A 17,920-nucleotide genomic window follows, 5' to 3' on the forward strand; every position below is an offset into this window, starting at 1 on the left:
ATAGCTTATAATTTATATATGACTTATCCTTAAGAATGTACAGTTTAGGTCGGCCAATCATGTGCATTTTTACAGTGACTATTGGTGTTAAGCATGTTTTTGTTTTTTTGGTTGTGAGACAGGGTCTTACTATATACTCCTGGCTGGCCAGGCTGGAATTCCCAGAGTAGTGGGATCAAAGGTGTGCACTACCTTGCCTGGCCCATAAGCATTTCTTTTTTCTTCTTTTCAGTTTTGGATTTTTGAGACAGGGTTTCTCTGTATATCCCTAGTTGTCTTGGAACTCTCTCTGCAGGCTAGTCTGGCATGGGACTCACAGATACACCTGCCACTGCCTCCCAAGTGCTGGGATTAAAGGCGTGTGCCACCACAACCTCCCCTCCCCCGGCTCCCATAGAAATTCTTTATGTGTTGTTCTAGATAGCTTTCCAGTTACTGTGATGAAATGCCACAACCCAAACCAACTTGGCAGTTAAGGGTTTATTTGGCTTAAATGTCTTGATCAGAGTCTGTCATTGAGGGAAGTGCAGGCAAGAACCATGGGGAAATCATCCTGGCTTGCTCCCACAACTTGCTCAGCTGCTTTTCTTACAGAGCCTATAAGAAAGGGGCTATCTGCTAGAGGATAGCATCGGGTCATTCTCCACCAAACAGTAATTAAGAAAATGACTTGCCGGCCATTATGCTGGAAGTGATTCGTCAACTGAGGTTTTCTCTTCCCATGTGAATTTAGTCTGTCAAATAGACAAAAAGTAAGCATCCTGTCTTTATTGGTCATCTGTTCCTCGTTCTTTAAAAGGAAAGTCAGGTCTTCTCCTTCTCTTTGGATTGAGCTGCTTGTGGTTTCATTGTTACTAATGTTGAACTGTGAGATTCTTTATATATTTTGGCCCATGTTCAGATGTACAATATGTAACATTTTTTGGCACTTGAAGATGATCTTCACACTGTTTTGATCCATGATCTATTACTTGTTAATAGTGCTTTAAATGGCCTCCCAACTGTACTTAGTCTGAAGAAATAGAGTGTGATCTTTGATGTCTGTGTACAAGACAGAATGATTAAGTCAACTCTGTAACACCCACTACACTTTTATCTCCCATTTGTTATGTTGAGAATTTGGAAATTTGTCTTGCCTACTCTGAAATATACACTGCCATTGACTACAATTGTCTATGGGTAGCTTATAACCTGCACCCCTTTCCAATGTGAAATTTACATATTTCTACCAACAGCTCCTTGGTGTTTCCTTCCCACAGTCCATTTAGCCTTAATTAATTAGTTAATTAAATAATTATACATAAAGTTTTCTGCCTGCACACCAGAAAGGTTCACCACATTTTAATTATAGATTTTTGTAAGGGAATTTACCTCAGGAGCTCTAGAAGAGCTGTCAGTGCTCTTAACCACTGAGCCATCTTTCCCACTGCAGGGATTATTTCCTGCAGGCAAATACTAGTAGACACTGCTTGGTGGAAGGTCAGGTCATGGTTCACATTTAAGATTATCTTAGATGCCTAGCAATGATCATTTACCATGTGTTCTATTATAGAAAAAGTGAGACAGCAAACACAATCACTGAGTCAGGGTCACATAGGCCATCAGTGTCACAATTATCGGACCAAAACCACATCTCCAGGTCGCCATCATGGAGGCCTACTAGGTGACCTTCACTCCTCTAGATCATTTCATAGACTCAGGATTCTTATAGGGCTCCCAGATTCATGTCAATCAACATCAAACACCTGACAAGAATAGTCCATCTGTGGCCCAACCTGAACTAAATGTCAGGCAGATCCTGAGCTCTGTGAGATCCCTCACAGTCTGTCAGGTTTCTCAGGGAAGCTCAATGGGAAGACTAATCATAACCTATCTGTAGGTCGGCCCTGAACAGCAAAGGCTGGGAGGGCTCTGGTCTACACACAGCAGGAGAGGTCAGTGTAGCTGGAGGGATCTGAACCTTGTGTCTCAAGGCAGCAATGGGTCAGTGAGGACCAGGAAATAAAATGAGAACTGTGATTCCAAGTCTTGAGTCTGACCATCACCAAACACTGCAGCTCAGTTCTCTCACGAGAAAGTCCTTGCTTCTTCCATACACAGTACAGGAGGCCCCATTATCTCTGAGCACACAGCCAATCCATCTGCCTGTAATTTGCTTCCTGCCTGATTCTTTCGGGATGTGGGTCAGCTGGGAGTTAAGAGACGATGTCTGGCTGTAAGAGGCCTTTGTAAGAATCAGAAGTACCACACAGAGCAATCATCTCTCTGTTGTCAGCACAGCACTGCTACCCAATCCCAACATCACAACCAACACTTCCAATCCCATGGAGGGTGAGGACTCAATAGCATTAATGTGTGAGCCTAAGACTCAGAATACAGGCTACCTGTGGAGGATAAAAAAAAGCTTCTCAAAAGAGGACAGGCTGAAGCTGTCTTATGACTACAGGACTCTCACTTTACTCAATGTTGAGGACTGACACAGGACCCTATGAATGTGAAACTAGAATTCAGTGAGTGCCTCTCCAAGTGACCCATTCTCTCTAAACATTACCTGTATTTTCTATTTAACCCTGGCCCCAACTGCCTAAATACAGAGGGCTAGAACTCTACCATACTCGGTCCTAGTCCCATTGGGTTCATGACACAGACCTACCATACAGATATCTAGGCTGCCAGGGCATCCTGTCCCAGCCCAAGCACATGTGGACAGGCCCAGAATTGAGCTTGAATGGGTTGCAGGGAATTCTGTCTAGAGAGGCTCAGGGTGATGGAGACAGGGGACATGTCAGATTCAGTCTCAGTGCACACGTGAGTGTGCAGTGAAGATGTGTGTGTGTTGTGCTTGAGAAAGATCAGGGCTTGTGCATGCTGAATGAGTACTCTTGTACTAATCTCCCCAACTCTGGGTATGACCTGCTCAACTAAGGTTAAAGCACAGCTCAAAGAGATACTATGTCCTTCTACAGACCATGATTTCCCCTTCCCTCTGCTGACATCATGTGATTTTATTCTATTTTCTCCAGATGGTTCTGATGTCCAGATCATATCCCCCTCAAATATTCATTTCCATTCATGTAAAAACCTCACATCTTGTGCCACACAGATGCTAACCCACCTGCACTGTACTCGTGGTTTGTCAATGGAGAGCTCCAGTCATCCTCCCAAGAGCTCTTTATCCCCAATATTAACACTAATAATAGCAAATCCTATTCCTGCCTCATCTATAATGTTTTTCCTGGAGTCAATAGAACCACAGTCAAGAAAATTACAGTCCTTAGTAAGTGGATCTCTGAAATATCAGCACCAGGTTTTGCGTGGAGTCTTTTGGCTTTCTGGGAAGGTGCAGAAGCATTTAATTTCCAGCCCATGTCTATGGGAACAAGGAAAACTCAGTCTTCCCCCAAGCCTCCTGCTCCATCCCTATGTCTAATGACCTCCTGGTTCTCTGGTTTCTGGCTGATAGGGATGGAGCTTGCAATGTGAGGAGGAGGTTCTCCCAGTCTTGGAAAGCCTTAGGTTGTGTGAGGGACTTTCCATGGTTAGGAGAGCCTCAAGGTCAAGATTTCTTTCTGTGCCTAACACAAGCTTTCCTGTCCCCTACATTTTCATTTTATGACCTCCATGACCTACAAGGGACACCCAGGGCTTTCAACTATGCTCCCATTCTTATTCTCCAAATTGGAGGAGAATATTCCCCACAGATGGGCACTAGACCTCTGCTCCCAAGTCTGCTCCTGTCTCAGTTTTGACTCCATGGGATAGGAAGAGTGGGTTGAGAAGGTGCCTGGGAGCCCTGTCCTGAGTAAGGGTGAACCATGTCACTTACAGTTGATGATCTCTTTTGCTTATTCTTCTCAAGCTTCAAAACACAAATAGCAGCCACGCAGTGGTGGCACACGCCTTTAATCCCAGCATGCAGGAGGCAGAGGCAGGCAGATCTCTGTGAGGTCCAGGCCAGCCTGGTCTACAGAGCAAGATCCAGGAAAGGCACAAAGCTTCACAGAGAAACCCAGTGTCAAAAAACCGAAACAACAACAACAACAACCACCAAAAAAGCCTCCAAAAACCAAATAGCTGAGTGTGGTGTCACACATCTTTAATGCTAGCACTGAGGATGGAGAGGCATGTAGATAGTATGTGTAGGAGGAGAGCTTGGTCTACATAGCAAGTTCCAAGCAAGCTAGAACTATACAGTGAGACTGTCTCAAACAATATCAATACTGAGGATTAGTCTTGTAGGCTGTGGTCAGCACTGTGATTATTCACTTCTTCTCTGTGGTATTTAATCCATACCCATGGGGCAGGATATGCATTTTTTTCTACATACAGAAATCCTTCAGTTAGGGATTTCTCCAAGTCCTGAGGTCTAGCCTTTAACACCTTTAAGATTATCTGGGCCATCTTAACCCCATGACAAATTATTTAATTAAGTATAAACAGTAGGTTATTCCATATAAGAGGGAACTGACTGTTCACAAAAAGTGTGAGCAAGAATCCCCACAAAAATCATTGGGAAATACATTTCCCCCATCATGAGATTTCTGGACAAGTCGGCTGAAGAGGCTCCCAGTGTGGAATCTACACAAATACCCTGAGTCAGGGTCACTGTGAGTGATCTTGTTAGGAGTAAATTTCAGCTCTCTCCCTACAGACAATATCTTGAACCCAAACATGCAATCTTACAGAGCGCTCCTTCATTCTATGGCCCTGTGAACTGGCTGAGATCTCTGATGGTCAGTGGACTCTCTACTTGTCCTCTCCACTATTTATCCACAGATCCAGTGACTCCACCCTCCGTCCATGTCACCAACAACACAGTCAAAGTCCTGACTTCTGTGTTCCTGACCTGCTTGTCAAACGACACTGGGGTCTCCATCCGTTGGCTCTTCAAAGGCCAGAGTGTGGAGCTCACAGACAGGATGAAGCTGTCCCAGAACAACAGCACCCTCCAAATAGACTCTGCGAGGATTGAGGATTCCGGGGATTATCAGTGTGAAGTATCCAATCAAGTCAGTTCCAAGAGGAGTGACCCCATCCAGGTGGACATAATAGGTGAGTGACCTCTCCTCCCTTGTTACTCCACAGCTTTCAGGGTGGGGGCAGTTTCTTTATTAACAGAGTGCAGAATGGGTCAAAGTCACAAGGAGGAAAACATTGTTCAGGAAACAAATACAGCCAGCATGTTGATGGATGCATGTTAATCTCATGATAGAACACCTAGCAAGGTGAGCACAGAGCAGCATGCCTTTAACCCCAGCACACCAGAGGCAGAGACAGTTGGATCTCTATGAGTTCCCAACCACCCTGGTCTTTGTAGCCAGTTTCAGATTAGTCAGAGCTACATAGTGAGACCCTGTCTCAAAAGAGAGAGAGCATGAAGCAGGAGGCATAGAATTACAAGGCTGAACTCTGATTAAGTTGTGAGACCTGCTCAATATTAACAACAGTAGATGTCAATATAGCAAATGGAAATGCAAAGTGATTAAGAGTTTAGTGTCTGAGTCAGTCACATAGTCAACCGTCAGACTAGTAATGTATTCATGTTACTCTACACTTCTTTCAACACATTCCAATCTTCTTTAGATTATTTCCAATGCCTAATATGAATACTGCATATTCAACACACTAGTCTTATTGTGTTGAGTACAGTACAAAGATAGGAGGAAACAATACATTTTTCACTGTAGAGATACTTTTTCAAGTAGTTTGTTTCCAAGGTTTTGATCCATAAATATAAAATGCATAGACAGAAAGGACCTGTAATGAGTTTCTTACTACATTTGCATATTTATTCATTTTGTGTGCATGTCCCACACCAATGAGTGGAGGTCAGGAGACAATTTGTGTTATCCAGTTCTCCAGGGACAGGGGATTGAACTCAGGTGGGTGAACCAGCCCTTTATTTGCTCAGCCATTTCACTGGCCCACATTTGTTTGTGCATTTATTTCTGTGTGGCAATTAGGGGTGGCTACTGTATGGGTGTATGGCAGGCCCTCTTCCCAACTGAGCCATCTTGATGGCCCATATACTGAGCTTCTTAACCTCATGCTGACATTTGAAGCATGACATCCCTGCACAAGATGCTTTTTTCTAATTTTTGTTTTTGTTGTGTGTAGTGGTATGTGTGTGTATATATATGGTTTATGGGAATGGAGAGATAGCTCTATAGTTAAGAGCCCTGGCATCTCTTCCAAAGGACAGGGGTTCAATTCCCAGCACCTACATGGAAACTTATTCCTGTCTGTAACTGAAGTTCCAAGGAATTCAACAACCTCTTCTGTCTGCCTCAGGTACCATTCATTCATCTTCTGTAGAGACACATATGCAGCCAAAAGGCCCAAATGATGCATCAGGTATCATAACAAAGACATCATTTGAAATCCAGTTTCAAAATGTTTTCATCCTGTCTCCTAAAAGTCTGATGACCTTCAGCTCTGATCTTTGATCCATGTAGAGCTGATTTGTATATGTTGTTAGTGAAGGCTTAACTTCATTCTTTTACCTGGATATCCCATTTTCCCCGGACATGCCTTGTTTAACTGATTATTCATTCATCATTGAACAATCTTAGCAGCCTGATCAAAACTCATCTGGTCAAACAGGGTCAGATGGACAGCAAGAATGCCTTCAAGGTTCTGTAACTCAATAGGACAACTCTGTTTCACACCAATAAATACAAAAGAGCCAAAAGAAATGAATTTTTTTTTATATTTTTTTCTTTTATTTTTTTTCTTTTTTATTAAGATATGTTCTATTTGTGCTGGGTAGTGGGGCACGCCTTTAATCCCAGCACTCGGGAGGCAGAGGCAGGCGTATCTCTGTGAGTTCGAGACCAGCCTGGTCTACCAAGTGAGTTCCAGGAAAGGCGCAAAGCTACACAAAGAAACCCTGTCTTGAAAAACCAAAAAAAAAAAAAGATATGTTCTATTTGTTTTACATATCAACCACAGATAACCCTGTCCTCCCTTCTCCTACATCCCATCCTTCCCCCCACAACCCACCCCTCGTTCCCACCACCCCCAAGGCAAGGTCTTCCCTGGGGAGTCAGCAGAGCCTGGTACCTACATTTGGGGCAGGTCCATTCCCCTCCTCCCTCTACCATGACTGAACTAAGTGTCTCAGCATAGGCACTAGGTTCCAAAAAGCCAGCTCATACACTAAGGACAGGTCCCAGTCCCACTGCCTGGGGTCCTCCTAAACAGTTCAAGCTACACAACTGTCTCACTTATCCATAGGGTCTAATCCAGTTCCATGGGGATTCCTAGGCTATTGGACACAGTTCATGTGTTTCTACTAGTTTGGCTAGTTGTCTCTGTACTTTTCCCAATCATGGTCTCAATATCTCTTGCTCATATGATCCCTCCTCTCTCTCATTGATTGGACTCCTGGAGCTCCACCTGGGGCTTGCCCATGGATCTCTGCATCTGCTTCCATTGTCCCTGGATGAGGGTTCTATCATGACAGTTAAGTGTTTGGCCATCCCATCACTAGTGTAGGTCAGCTCAGGTCACCCTCTCAACCATTGCCAGTATTCTAGAGTGGAGTCATCTATGTGGGTTTCTGGGGACCTCTCTAGCACTCTGCATCTTCCTATTCCCATGGTGTCTTCATTTATCATGATATCTCTTTCCTTGTTCTCCCACTCTGTTCCTGATCCAGGTAGGACCTCCTGCTCCCCTAAGCTCTCTTTGCCCTGACCCTTGCCCTCCATTACCTCCTCTTAACCCCAGCTTGATCATGTAGATGTCATCCATTTCTCCATCACTGGGCAATGCTATGTCTGTCATAGGGCCCTCTTTATTAGGTAACCTCCCTGGAGCTGTGAGTTGAAGTCTGCTTATCCTTTGTTTTTCATCTAGTATCCACTTATGAGTGAGTACCTACCATGTTTGTCTTTCTGAGTCTGGGTTACCTCATTCAGGATGATTTTTTTCTCGTTCAATCCATTTGCCTGCAAATTTCATGCTGTCATTGTTTTTCTCTGCTGAGTAGTAATCCATTGTGTATATCTACCACATTTTCTTTATCCATTCTTCAGTTGAGGGGCATCTAGGTTGTTTCCAGGTTCTGGCTATTCCAAATAATGCTGCTGTGAACATAATTGAGCATGTGTCCTTGTGGCATGATTGAGCAATCCTTGGGTATATTCTCAAGAGTGGTATAGCTGGGTCTTAAGGGAGATCAATTCCCAATTTTCTCAGAAAGCAGCATACTGATTTCCAAGACATCCATACAAATTTGCACTCCCACCAACAGTGGAGGAGTGTTCCCCTTGCTCCACATCCTCTCCAACATAAGCTGTCTTCAGTGTTTTTGATCTTAGCCCTTCTGACAGGTGTAAGATGGCATCTCAGAGTCATTTTGATTTGCTTTTCTCTAATGACTAAGGATGTTAAGCACTTCCTTAAAAGTCTTTCAGCCATTTGAGATTATTCTGTTGAGAATTCTCTGTTTAGCTCTGTAGCCCATTTTTAATTGGACTGTTGTGTATTTCGATGTCTAATTTCTTGAATTCTTAAATATTCTGGATATCAGCCCTCTGTCAGATGTGGGGTTGGTGAAGAACTTTTCCCATTCTGTAGACTGTCTTATTGACTGTGTCTTTTGCCCTACAAATGCTTCTCAGTTTCAAGAGGCCCCATTTATTAACTGTTGCTCTCAGTGTCTGTGCTATTGCTGTTATATTTAGGAAGTGATCTCTGGTGCCAATGCATTCAAGCCTTTCTCTTCTTCTCTTACTTCCTATTTTCTCTTCTATCAGGTTAAGAGTAACTAGATGTGTGTTGAGGTTTTTGAACCACTTGGATTTAAGTTTTGTGCACAGTTCCAGATATGGATCGATTTGTAGTCTTCTACATGTTGACATCCAGTCATTCTAGAACCATTTATTGAAGATGCTTTTTTTCCATTGTATTTTGGGTTTCTTTGTTGAAAATCATCTACTCATAGGTGTCCGGATTAATGTCAGGGTCAAGAACATTGCAGTCTTTAGTAAGTGGATCTCCGAAATATCAGCACCATGTTTGGAGTGGAGTCTTTTGGCTTTCTGGGAAGGTGCAAAAGCATTGAATTTCCAGCCCATGTCTATGGGAATGAGCAAAACTCAGTCTTCCCCAAAGTGTCCTGCTCCATCCATATGTCTAATGGCCTCCTGGTTCTCTGATTTCTCTGAGTGATAGGGATGGAGCTTGCAATGTGAGGAGGAGGTTATCCAAGTCTTGGAAAGCCTTAGGTTGTGTGAGGGACTTTCCATGGTTAGGAGAGCCTCGAGGTCAAGATTTCTTTCTGTGCCTAACACAAGCTTTCCTGTCCCTCCATTTTCAGTATGATCTCCATGACCTACAAGGAACACCCAAGGCTTTCAAATGTGTTCACATTCTATTCTACAAATTGGAGGAGAATATTCCCTACAGATGGATACTAGACCTTTGCTCCCAGGTCTGCTCCTGTCTCATGAATGAGGTGGCTGGCTCAGCTCTGACTTCATGGGATGAAAAGAGTGGGTGGAGAATGTGCCTGGGAGCCCTGTTCTGAGTCAGGGTGAACCATGTCACTTACAGTTGATGATACCCTTTTTCTTGCTCTTTTCAAGGGTCAAAAAACAAATGTCAGCTGAGTGTGGTGGCACACATCTTTGATTCCAGTAGTGAGGAGGGAGACACAAGTAGATAGTGTGAGTTTCAGACCAGCCTGGTCTACATAGCAAGTTCCACGTGAGCTTGGTCTGTCCAGTGAGAGCCTGTCTCAAAAATATCAGTACTGAGCATTAGAGTGTCAGGCTGTGGTCAGCACTGAGTCTATTCACTTCTTATCTGTAGTATTTAATCCATATCTGTGGAACAGGAAATACAATTTTTCTACAAACAGAAATTCTTCAGTTAAGGATTTCTCCCAGTCCTGAGGTTTAGCCTTTAACACCTTTAAGTTTAGCTAGGCCATATTAATCCTATGACTAATTTTTTTAATTAAAAAGGCTATTTCATAAAGGCAGGATCTGACTGTTCACACTCACAGAAAATATGAGCAAGAATTCCCACAAATATCATTGGGAAATACATTCCTCCCACTCACCTACTGCCCCCAAGTTTTCTGGACATGTGGCCTGAAGAGGCTCCCAGTATGCAATCTACACAAATACCCTGAGTCAGGGTTACTATGGGTCATCTTGATAGGAGTAAGATTCAGCTCTTTCTTCACAGACTATATCTTGAACATGTGACCTTGCAGAGGGTCCCTTCATTGTATGGGCCCTGGGAGCTGTCTCAGATCTCTGAGGGTGAAGGACTCTAAGCTGCTTCCCTCCATTGTTTCTTCACAGAACCAGTGACTAAACCCTCCATTCAATTCAGCAACACCACGGTCAAAGGCCTGACCTCTGTGTTCCTGAACTGCTTGACCAATGACACTGGAATCTCAATCCATTGGCTCTTCAAAGGCCACAGTCTGACGATCACGAATAGGATGAGGCTGTCCCCGAACAACAGCACCCTCGAAATAGTCCCTGCCAGGAGTTCACATTCCGGGGACTATCAGTGTGAAGTATCCAATCAAGTCAGTTCCCAGAGGAGTGACCCCATCCAGGTGGACATAATAGGTGAGTGACCTCTCCTCCCTTGTTACTCCATAGCTTTCAGGGTGGGGGGCAGTTTCTTTATCAACAGAGTGCAGACTGGGTCAAAGTCACAAGGAGAAAAACATGGCTCAAGATACAAATAAAGCCAGCTTGGTTTGGAGTGGAGCTTTCTGGGAAGTGGCAGAAGCATTTTATTTCCAGCCCAGGATTATGGGAACAAGCAAAACTCAGTCTTCCCCCAAGCCTCCTGCTCCATCCCTATGGCTAATAGCCTCCTGGTTCTCTGGTTTCTGGCTGAGAGGGATGGAGCTTGCTGTAGCAGAAATCTTAAAAGTCTTATTAATTAAATCAAACCTGAGGCCAGTTATTGAGGTGAACACTGGAAGATCAAAGAGACAGAACAAGCCACAGCTAACCTCACCTGGCCAACTTCTCAGCTGATCTTGTTTCCTCAGACTGGGAGCCTCTGTGTCCTCATCCCAATGGCTCTCAGCTAAACTGTGCTGCTAGAAGCCTGAAAACTTAACCAGCCAAATGCTTCTAGTTTCTGGTCCTCACGCCTTATATACCTTTCTGCTTTCTACCACCACTCCCTGGGATTAAAGGCTTGCTTTCTGGGATTAAAGTCATGTGTCACCATGCCTGGCCGGTTCCAGTGTGGCCTTGAACTGACAGAGATCCACAGGAATTTCTACCTCTGGAATGCTAGGATTAAAGGTGTGAGGGCCATATTTTTCTAGCCTTTGTATTTAGTGGCTGTTCTGTCTCTGACCCCAGATAAGTTTATTAGGGTGTATAATATTTTGGGGAAAAAATACCACCACATTTCCCCTTTTTTGTCTAAAATTTAAAAAAGCTTATAACTAATACATGAAAAATTATATCCAATAAGTATATACAATATACACAGTCAATATTACATTAATGATGTCTAGTGCATTAACATTTGACAGATTCAGACAAAAAAACTCCATTAATATATAACAATGTCCAGTCCAATAACATTTGACAAATTCAGACAAAAAATTTTCATTACTTATCATATTTAAAACAAGTAGTTCCTGTTTAAAAGTATTTTTTTCTTTTCATAGTAGATTCAGTAATCCACGTTTTGTCATTTTTATATCTTCCCCTTTTCCTTTTTAGTGTAGATGCAGTGATCTACCCATTATTCCTATTATTTATCTTTTTTCTCAGAATAGATCAATGATCTATCTCATTTCTTTTTTTTTAAACAAAAACTCTGAATCTAATCTTCTTGTTCAGCTTTTTTCCTGACCATTAACAATTAACAACTTGTAGCCAACTGTCATAAACAATGACAATATCCCAAACTCATTAAATGACCAAAAACATCCCATTCCAACTCTTGGGAATGTGGGTGTTGTTTTCTTAAAATTACTTCCTGCTTTCTAGGGGTGAAGACATCTTTAAGGAATCCTGAAAAGAAAGTTTCGGGGTTAATTGTCAAGTCCTATATCATTTGTTCAGTTTCTGCATATTGGGAAAATGCAGGGCTTATCACAAGTCCTTGCTCAAGTAGTCTGTCAGGCAGGATCATCTCAGCTAGCCATCTGGAAATTGTCCTAAACAATTTGTAGTCTCAAGTTGATCTTTCCATGGTGTTAATCAGCTTAATGGTTTTATCATAGTCCACGTGGAATCATCATTGTGGGATCCTGTCATCTTTTAGAAGATTTCAAAGTCACTGTTAGGTGTGGTCATGTTTCCGGCAGACATTTTTTATTTATTTATTTATTTATTTATTTATTTATTTATTTATTTATTTATTTATTTATTTAATTTATTTGTGCCTCCTCTGCGGTTTGGAGTAATCACAGTCTGATAAATGTCTGTCTCTCCCAACCATGAACGTTCTTCCCTAGAAGAGAAAATCTTCACAGCAATTTCTCCCCACCATTTGTCTTGCCAAACTTTTCCAAACTGAACTTTGCCTATGCCTGGCTATTCTTCTCTGAACGAGCAATGGTAAACCTTTTGTTCCAGCTAGTGGCATCACTGCAGTGACCAATAGGATAAGAAGGAGCCAGCAACTCGGAGCCGTAGCTTTTGCCTCCATGGTCCCACTACTGTTTGTGGTTCAGCCCAGGCCCAAGTTTCTCCCAAGTCTCCTAGGCTGGCCTCAAACTCAGGATCCTCCGGCCTCTGCCTCCTTCAGTAAATCCAACCAGTGTCCTTCACCACAACTGGTTGAGGGTAGCTTGGGCCTGAGCTGGGGTCCACAAGGCCACAGGCAAGCAGTTTTTTTCATGAATTCATACCATGAACTTTGGGCGCCAGATGTAGCAGAAATCTTAAGAGGTCTTATTAATTAAATCAAACCTGAGGCCAGTTATTGAGGTGAACACTGGAAGATCAGAGAGAAAGAACAAGCCACAGATAACCTCACCTGGCCAACTTCTCAGCTGATCTTGTTTCCTCAGACTGGAAGCCTCTGTGTCCTCATATCCCAGTGGCTCTCAGCTGAACTGTGCTGCTAGAAGCCTGAAAGTTTAACCAGCCAAATGCTTCTAGTTTCTGGTCCTCATGCTTTCTACCACCACTCCCTGGGACTGAAAGGCTCACTTTCTGGGATTAAAGGTGTGTGTCCCCTTGTCTGGCCAGTTCAAATGTGACCTTGACTGACAGAGATCCAGAGGGATTTCTACCTCTGGAGTGCTAGGATTAAAGGTGTGAGTGCCACCATTTTCTAGCCTTAGTATCTAGTGGCTGGTCTGTCTCTGAACCCAGATAAGTTTATTAGGGTGTTCAATATTTTGGGGAACACAATACCACCACAGCTTGCAGTGTGAGGAGGAGGTTATCCCAGTCTTGGATAGCCTTAGGTTGTGTGAGGGACTTTCCATGGTTAGGAGAGCCTCAAGATCAAGATTTCTTTCTGTGCCTAACACAAGCTTTCCTGTCCCCTCCATTTTCATTTTATGACCTCCATGACCTACAAGGAACACCTAGGGCTTTCAAGTGTGCTCCCATTCTTATTCTCCAAATTGGAGGAGAATATTCCCCACAGATGGGCACTAGACCTCTGCTCCCAAGTCTGCTCCTGTCTCAGTTCTGACTCCATGGGATGGGAAGAGGGGGTGGAAAGGTGCCTTGGAGCCCTGTTCTGAGTCATGGTGAATCATGAAATTGACAGTTGATGATGCTCTTTTGCTTATTTTTCTCAAGCTTCAAAACAAAAAAAAATAGCAGTCAGGCAGTGGTGGCACACTTTTAATCCCAGCATGCAGGAGGCAGAGGCAGGCAGATCTCTGTGAGGTCAAGGCCAGCCTGGTCTACAGAGCAAGATCCAGGATAGGCACAAAGCTACACAGAGAAATCCTGTCTTGAAAAACCAAAACAACAACAACAACCAAAAACCAAATAGCTGAGTGTGGTGTCACACATCTTTAATGCTAGCACTGAGGATGGAGAGGCATGTAGATAGTATGTGTAGGAGGAGAGCTTGGTCTACATAGCAAGTTCCAAGCAAGCTAGAACTATACACTGAGACCCTGTCTCAAACAACATCAATACTGAGGATTAGACTTGTAGGCTATGGTCAGCACTGTGATTATTCACTTCTTCTCTGTAGTATTTAATCCATATCCATGGGGCAGGAAATAAATTTTTTTCTACAAACAGAAATCCTTCAGTTAGGGATTTCTCCAAGTCCTGAGGTCTAGCCTTTAACACCTTTAAGATTATCTGGGCCATCTTAACCCCATTGCAAATTATTTAATTAAATATAAACAGTAGGTTATTTCATAAAAGAGGGACCTGACCACAGAAAGTGTGAGCAAGAATCCCCACAAAAATCTTTCAGAAATACATTCCTCACAACCGTGAGATATCTGGGCTTTTGGGCTGAAGAGGCTCCCAGTGTGGAATCTACACAAATACCCTGAGTCAGGGTCACTGAGAGTGATCTTGTTAGGAGTTATTTTCATCTCTCTCCCTACAGACCATATCTTGATCCCAAACATGCAATATTGCAGAGGGCCCCTTCATTTTATGGGCCCTGTGAACTGGCTGAGATCTCTGAGGGTGAAGGACTCTCGCTGGTCCCTCCACTATTTATCCACAGATCCAGTGACTCCACCCTCCATCCAAGTCACCAACACCACAGTCAAAGATATGCTCTCTGTGTTCCTGAACTGCTTGTCAAACAACACTGGGATCTCAATCCATTGGCTCTTCAAAGGCCAGAGTGTGAAGCTCACAGACAGGATGAAGCTGTCCCACAACAACCGAACCCTCCAAATAGACTCTGTGAGGATTGAGGATTCTGGGGACTATCAGTGTGAAGTATCCAATCAAGTCAGTTCTAGGAGGAGTCACCCCATCGAGCTAGACATAATAGGTGAGTGATCTCTGTTGCCCTCTTACTCCAGTGTTTGGAATTAGGCCCAGTTTCTTTATCAACAGAGTGCAGAATGGGTCAAAGTCACAAGGAGGAAAACATTGTTCAGGAAACAAATACAGCCAGCATGTTGATGGATGCATGTTAATCTCATGATACAACACCAAGCAAGGTGAGCACAGTGCTGCATGCCTTTAACCCCAGCACACCAGAGGCAGAGACAGTTGGATCTCTATGAGTTCCCAACCACCCTCGTCTTTGTAGCCAGTTTCAGATTAGTCAGAGCTACATAGTGAGACCCTGTCTCAAAAGAGAGAGAGCACAAAGCAGGAAACAGAATTACAAGGCCAGCTCAGATTACATTGTGAGACCTGCTCAATATTAACAACAATATATGTCAATATAGCAAATAGAAATGCAAAGTGATTAAGAGTTTAGGGTCTGAGTCTTTCACACAGTCAATATTCAGAAACTAGTAAAACATTCATGGTACTCTACACTTCTTTCAACACATTCCGATCTTCTTTAGATTATTTCCAATGCCTAATATGAATACTGCATAGACACTAGCCTTATTGAGTACAAGACACAGAGAGGAGGAAACAATACATTTTTCATCATAGAGATACTTTTTCAAGTAGTTTGTTTCCAAGGTTTTGATCCATAAATATAAAATGCATAGACAGAAAGGACCTGTAATGAGTTTCTTACTACATTTGCATATTTATTCATTTTGTGTGCATGTTTCAACCCATAAGTGGAGGTCAGGGGACAATTTGTGTTAGCCAGTTCTCCAAGAACAGGGGATTGAACTTAGGTGGGTAAACCAGCCCATTATCTGCTAAGCCATTTCACTGGTCCACATTTGTTTGTGCATTTATTTCTGTGTGGCAGTTAGGGGCAGGTACTGGGAGGGAGTATGGCAAGCACTCATCCCAATTGACCCATCTTGGTGGCCCATATACTGAGTTTCTTAACCTCATGCTGATATTTGAAGCATGACATTCCTACATTCCTGCACAAGATGCTTTTTTTTTAAAATAACTGTTTTTTTGGTGTGTAGTAGTATGTGTGTGTGTGTGTATGTGTATATATATAGGTTTATAAGACTGGAGAGATAGCTCAATAGTTAAGAGCCCTGGCATCTCTTCCAAAGGACAGGGGTTCAATTCCCAGCACCCACATGGTAACTTATTACTATCTGTAACTGAAGTTCCAAGGAATTCAACACCCTCTTCTGTCCTCCTCAGGTACCATTCATGCATCTTCTGTAGAGACATATAAGCAGCCAAAAGGCCCATATGATGCATCTGGCATCATAACAAAGATACCATCAAAATCCAGTTTCAAGGTGCTTTCATCCTGTCTCCTAAAATTCTGATGACTTTCATCTCTGATCTTTGATTCGTGTAGAGCTGATTTGTATATGTTGTTAGTGAAGGCTTAACTTCATTCTTTTACCTGGATATCGCATTTATTCCAACATCCCTTGTGTAACATTTTTCATTTATCATTGAACAAACTTAGCAACCTAATCAAAACTCATCTGGTCACAGAGGGTCAAATGGACAGCAAGAATGCCTTCCAGGTTCTGTAACTCAATAGGACAACTCTGTTTCACACCAATAAATACAAAAGAGCCAGAAGAAATGAATTTTTATAAATTTTTTCTTTTCTTTTTTAAGGTATGTTCTATTTGTTTTACATATCAACAACACATAACCCTGTCCTCCCTTCTCCTACCTCCCATCCTCCCCCCCCCCCCACCCCTCATTCCCATCACCCCCAAGGCATGGTCTTCCCTGGGGAGTCAGCAGAGCCTGGTACCTACATTTGGGGCAGGTCCAATCCCCCCCTCCCTCTACCATGACTGAGCTAAGTGTCTCAGCATAGGCACTAGGTTCCAAAAAGCCAGCTCATACACTAAGGACAGGTCCCAGTCCCACTGCCTGGGGTCCTCCTAAACAGTTCAAGCTACACAACTGTCTCACTTATCCATAGGGTCTAATCCAGTTCCATGGGGATTCCTAGGCTATTGGACACAGTTCATGTGTTTCTACTAGTTTGGCTAGTTGTCTCTGTACTTTTCCCAATCATGGTCTCAATATCTCTTGCTCATATGATCCCTCCTCTCTCTCATTGATTGGACTCCTGGAGCTCCACCTGGGGCTTGCCCATGGATCTCTGCATCTGCTTCCATTGTCCCTGGATGAGGGTTCTATCATGACAGTTAAGTGTTTGGCCATCCCATCACTAGTGTAGGTCAGCTCAGGCACCCTCTCAACCATTGCCAGTATTCTAGAGTGGAGTCATCTATGTGGGTTTCTGGGGACCTCTCTAGCACTCTGCATCTTCCTATTCCCATGGTGTCTTCATTTATCATGATATCTCTTTCCTTGTTCTCCCACTCTGTTCCTGATCCAGGTAGGACCTCCTGCTCCCCTAAGCTCTCTTTGCCCTGACCCTTGCCCTCCATTATTCCCTCTTAACCCCAGCTTGATCATGTAGATGCCATCCATTTCTCCATCACTGGGCAATGCTATGTCTGTCATAGGGCCCTCTTTATTAGGTAACCTCCCTGGAGCTGTGAGTTGAAGTCTGCTTATCCTTTGTTTTTCATCTAGTATCCACTTATGAGTGAGTACCTACCATGTTTGTCTTTCTGAATCTGGGTTACCTCATTCAGGATGATTTTTTTCTCGTTCAATCCATTTGCCTGCAAATTTCATGCTGTCATTGTTTTTCTCTGCTGAGTAGTAATCCATTGTGTATATCTACCACATTTTCTTTATCCATTCTTCAGTTGAGGGGCATCTAGGTTGTTTCCAGGTTCTGGCTATTCCAAATAATGCTGCTGTGAACATAATTGAGCATGTGTCCTTGTGGCATGATTGAGCAATCCTTGGGTATATTCTCAAGAGTGGTATAGCTGGGTCTTAAGGGAGATCAATTCCCAATTTTCTCAGAACGCAGCATACTGATT

The 17,920-nt window shown here is 43.1% G+C and overlaps 1 protein-coding gene across 11 annotated transcripts in view; it reads left to right on the plus strand.

The window, feature by feature from the left end:
- Nucleotides 1–17,920, plus strand: part of LOC143273511 (cell adhesion molecule CEACAM5-like) — a 386,206-nt gene that overhangs the window by 353,301 nt on the left and 14,985 nt on the right. For 7 of the 11 annotated variants that reach the window (XM_076573549.1, XM_076573535.1, XM_076573531.1 and 4 more), the window contains 3 exons: nt 4,777–5,052; nt 10,320–10,595; nt 14,539–14,937. In XM_076573549.1, the coding sequence (XP_076429664.1) occupies nt 4,777–5,052; nt 10,320–10,595; nt 14,539–14,937 (951 nt within the window). The remainder of the gene's footprint in view (nt 1–4,776; nt 5,053–10,319; nt 10,596–14,538; nt 14,938–17,920) is intronic. The other 4 variants (XM_076573557.1, XM_076573565.1, XM_076573572.1 and 1 more) reach the window with 4 other exon arrangements.

The sequence above is a fragment of the Peromyscus maniculatus genome, chromosome 1 (genome assembly GCF_049852395.1).
Source record: "Peromyscus maniculatus bairdii isolate BWxNUB_F1_BW_parent chromosome 1, HU_Pman_BW_mat_3.1, whole genome shotgun sequence".
NCBI classification, from domain to species: Eukaryota; Metazoa; Chordata; class Mammalia; order Rodentia; family Cricetidae; genus Peromyscus; species Peromyscus maniculatus.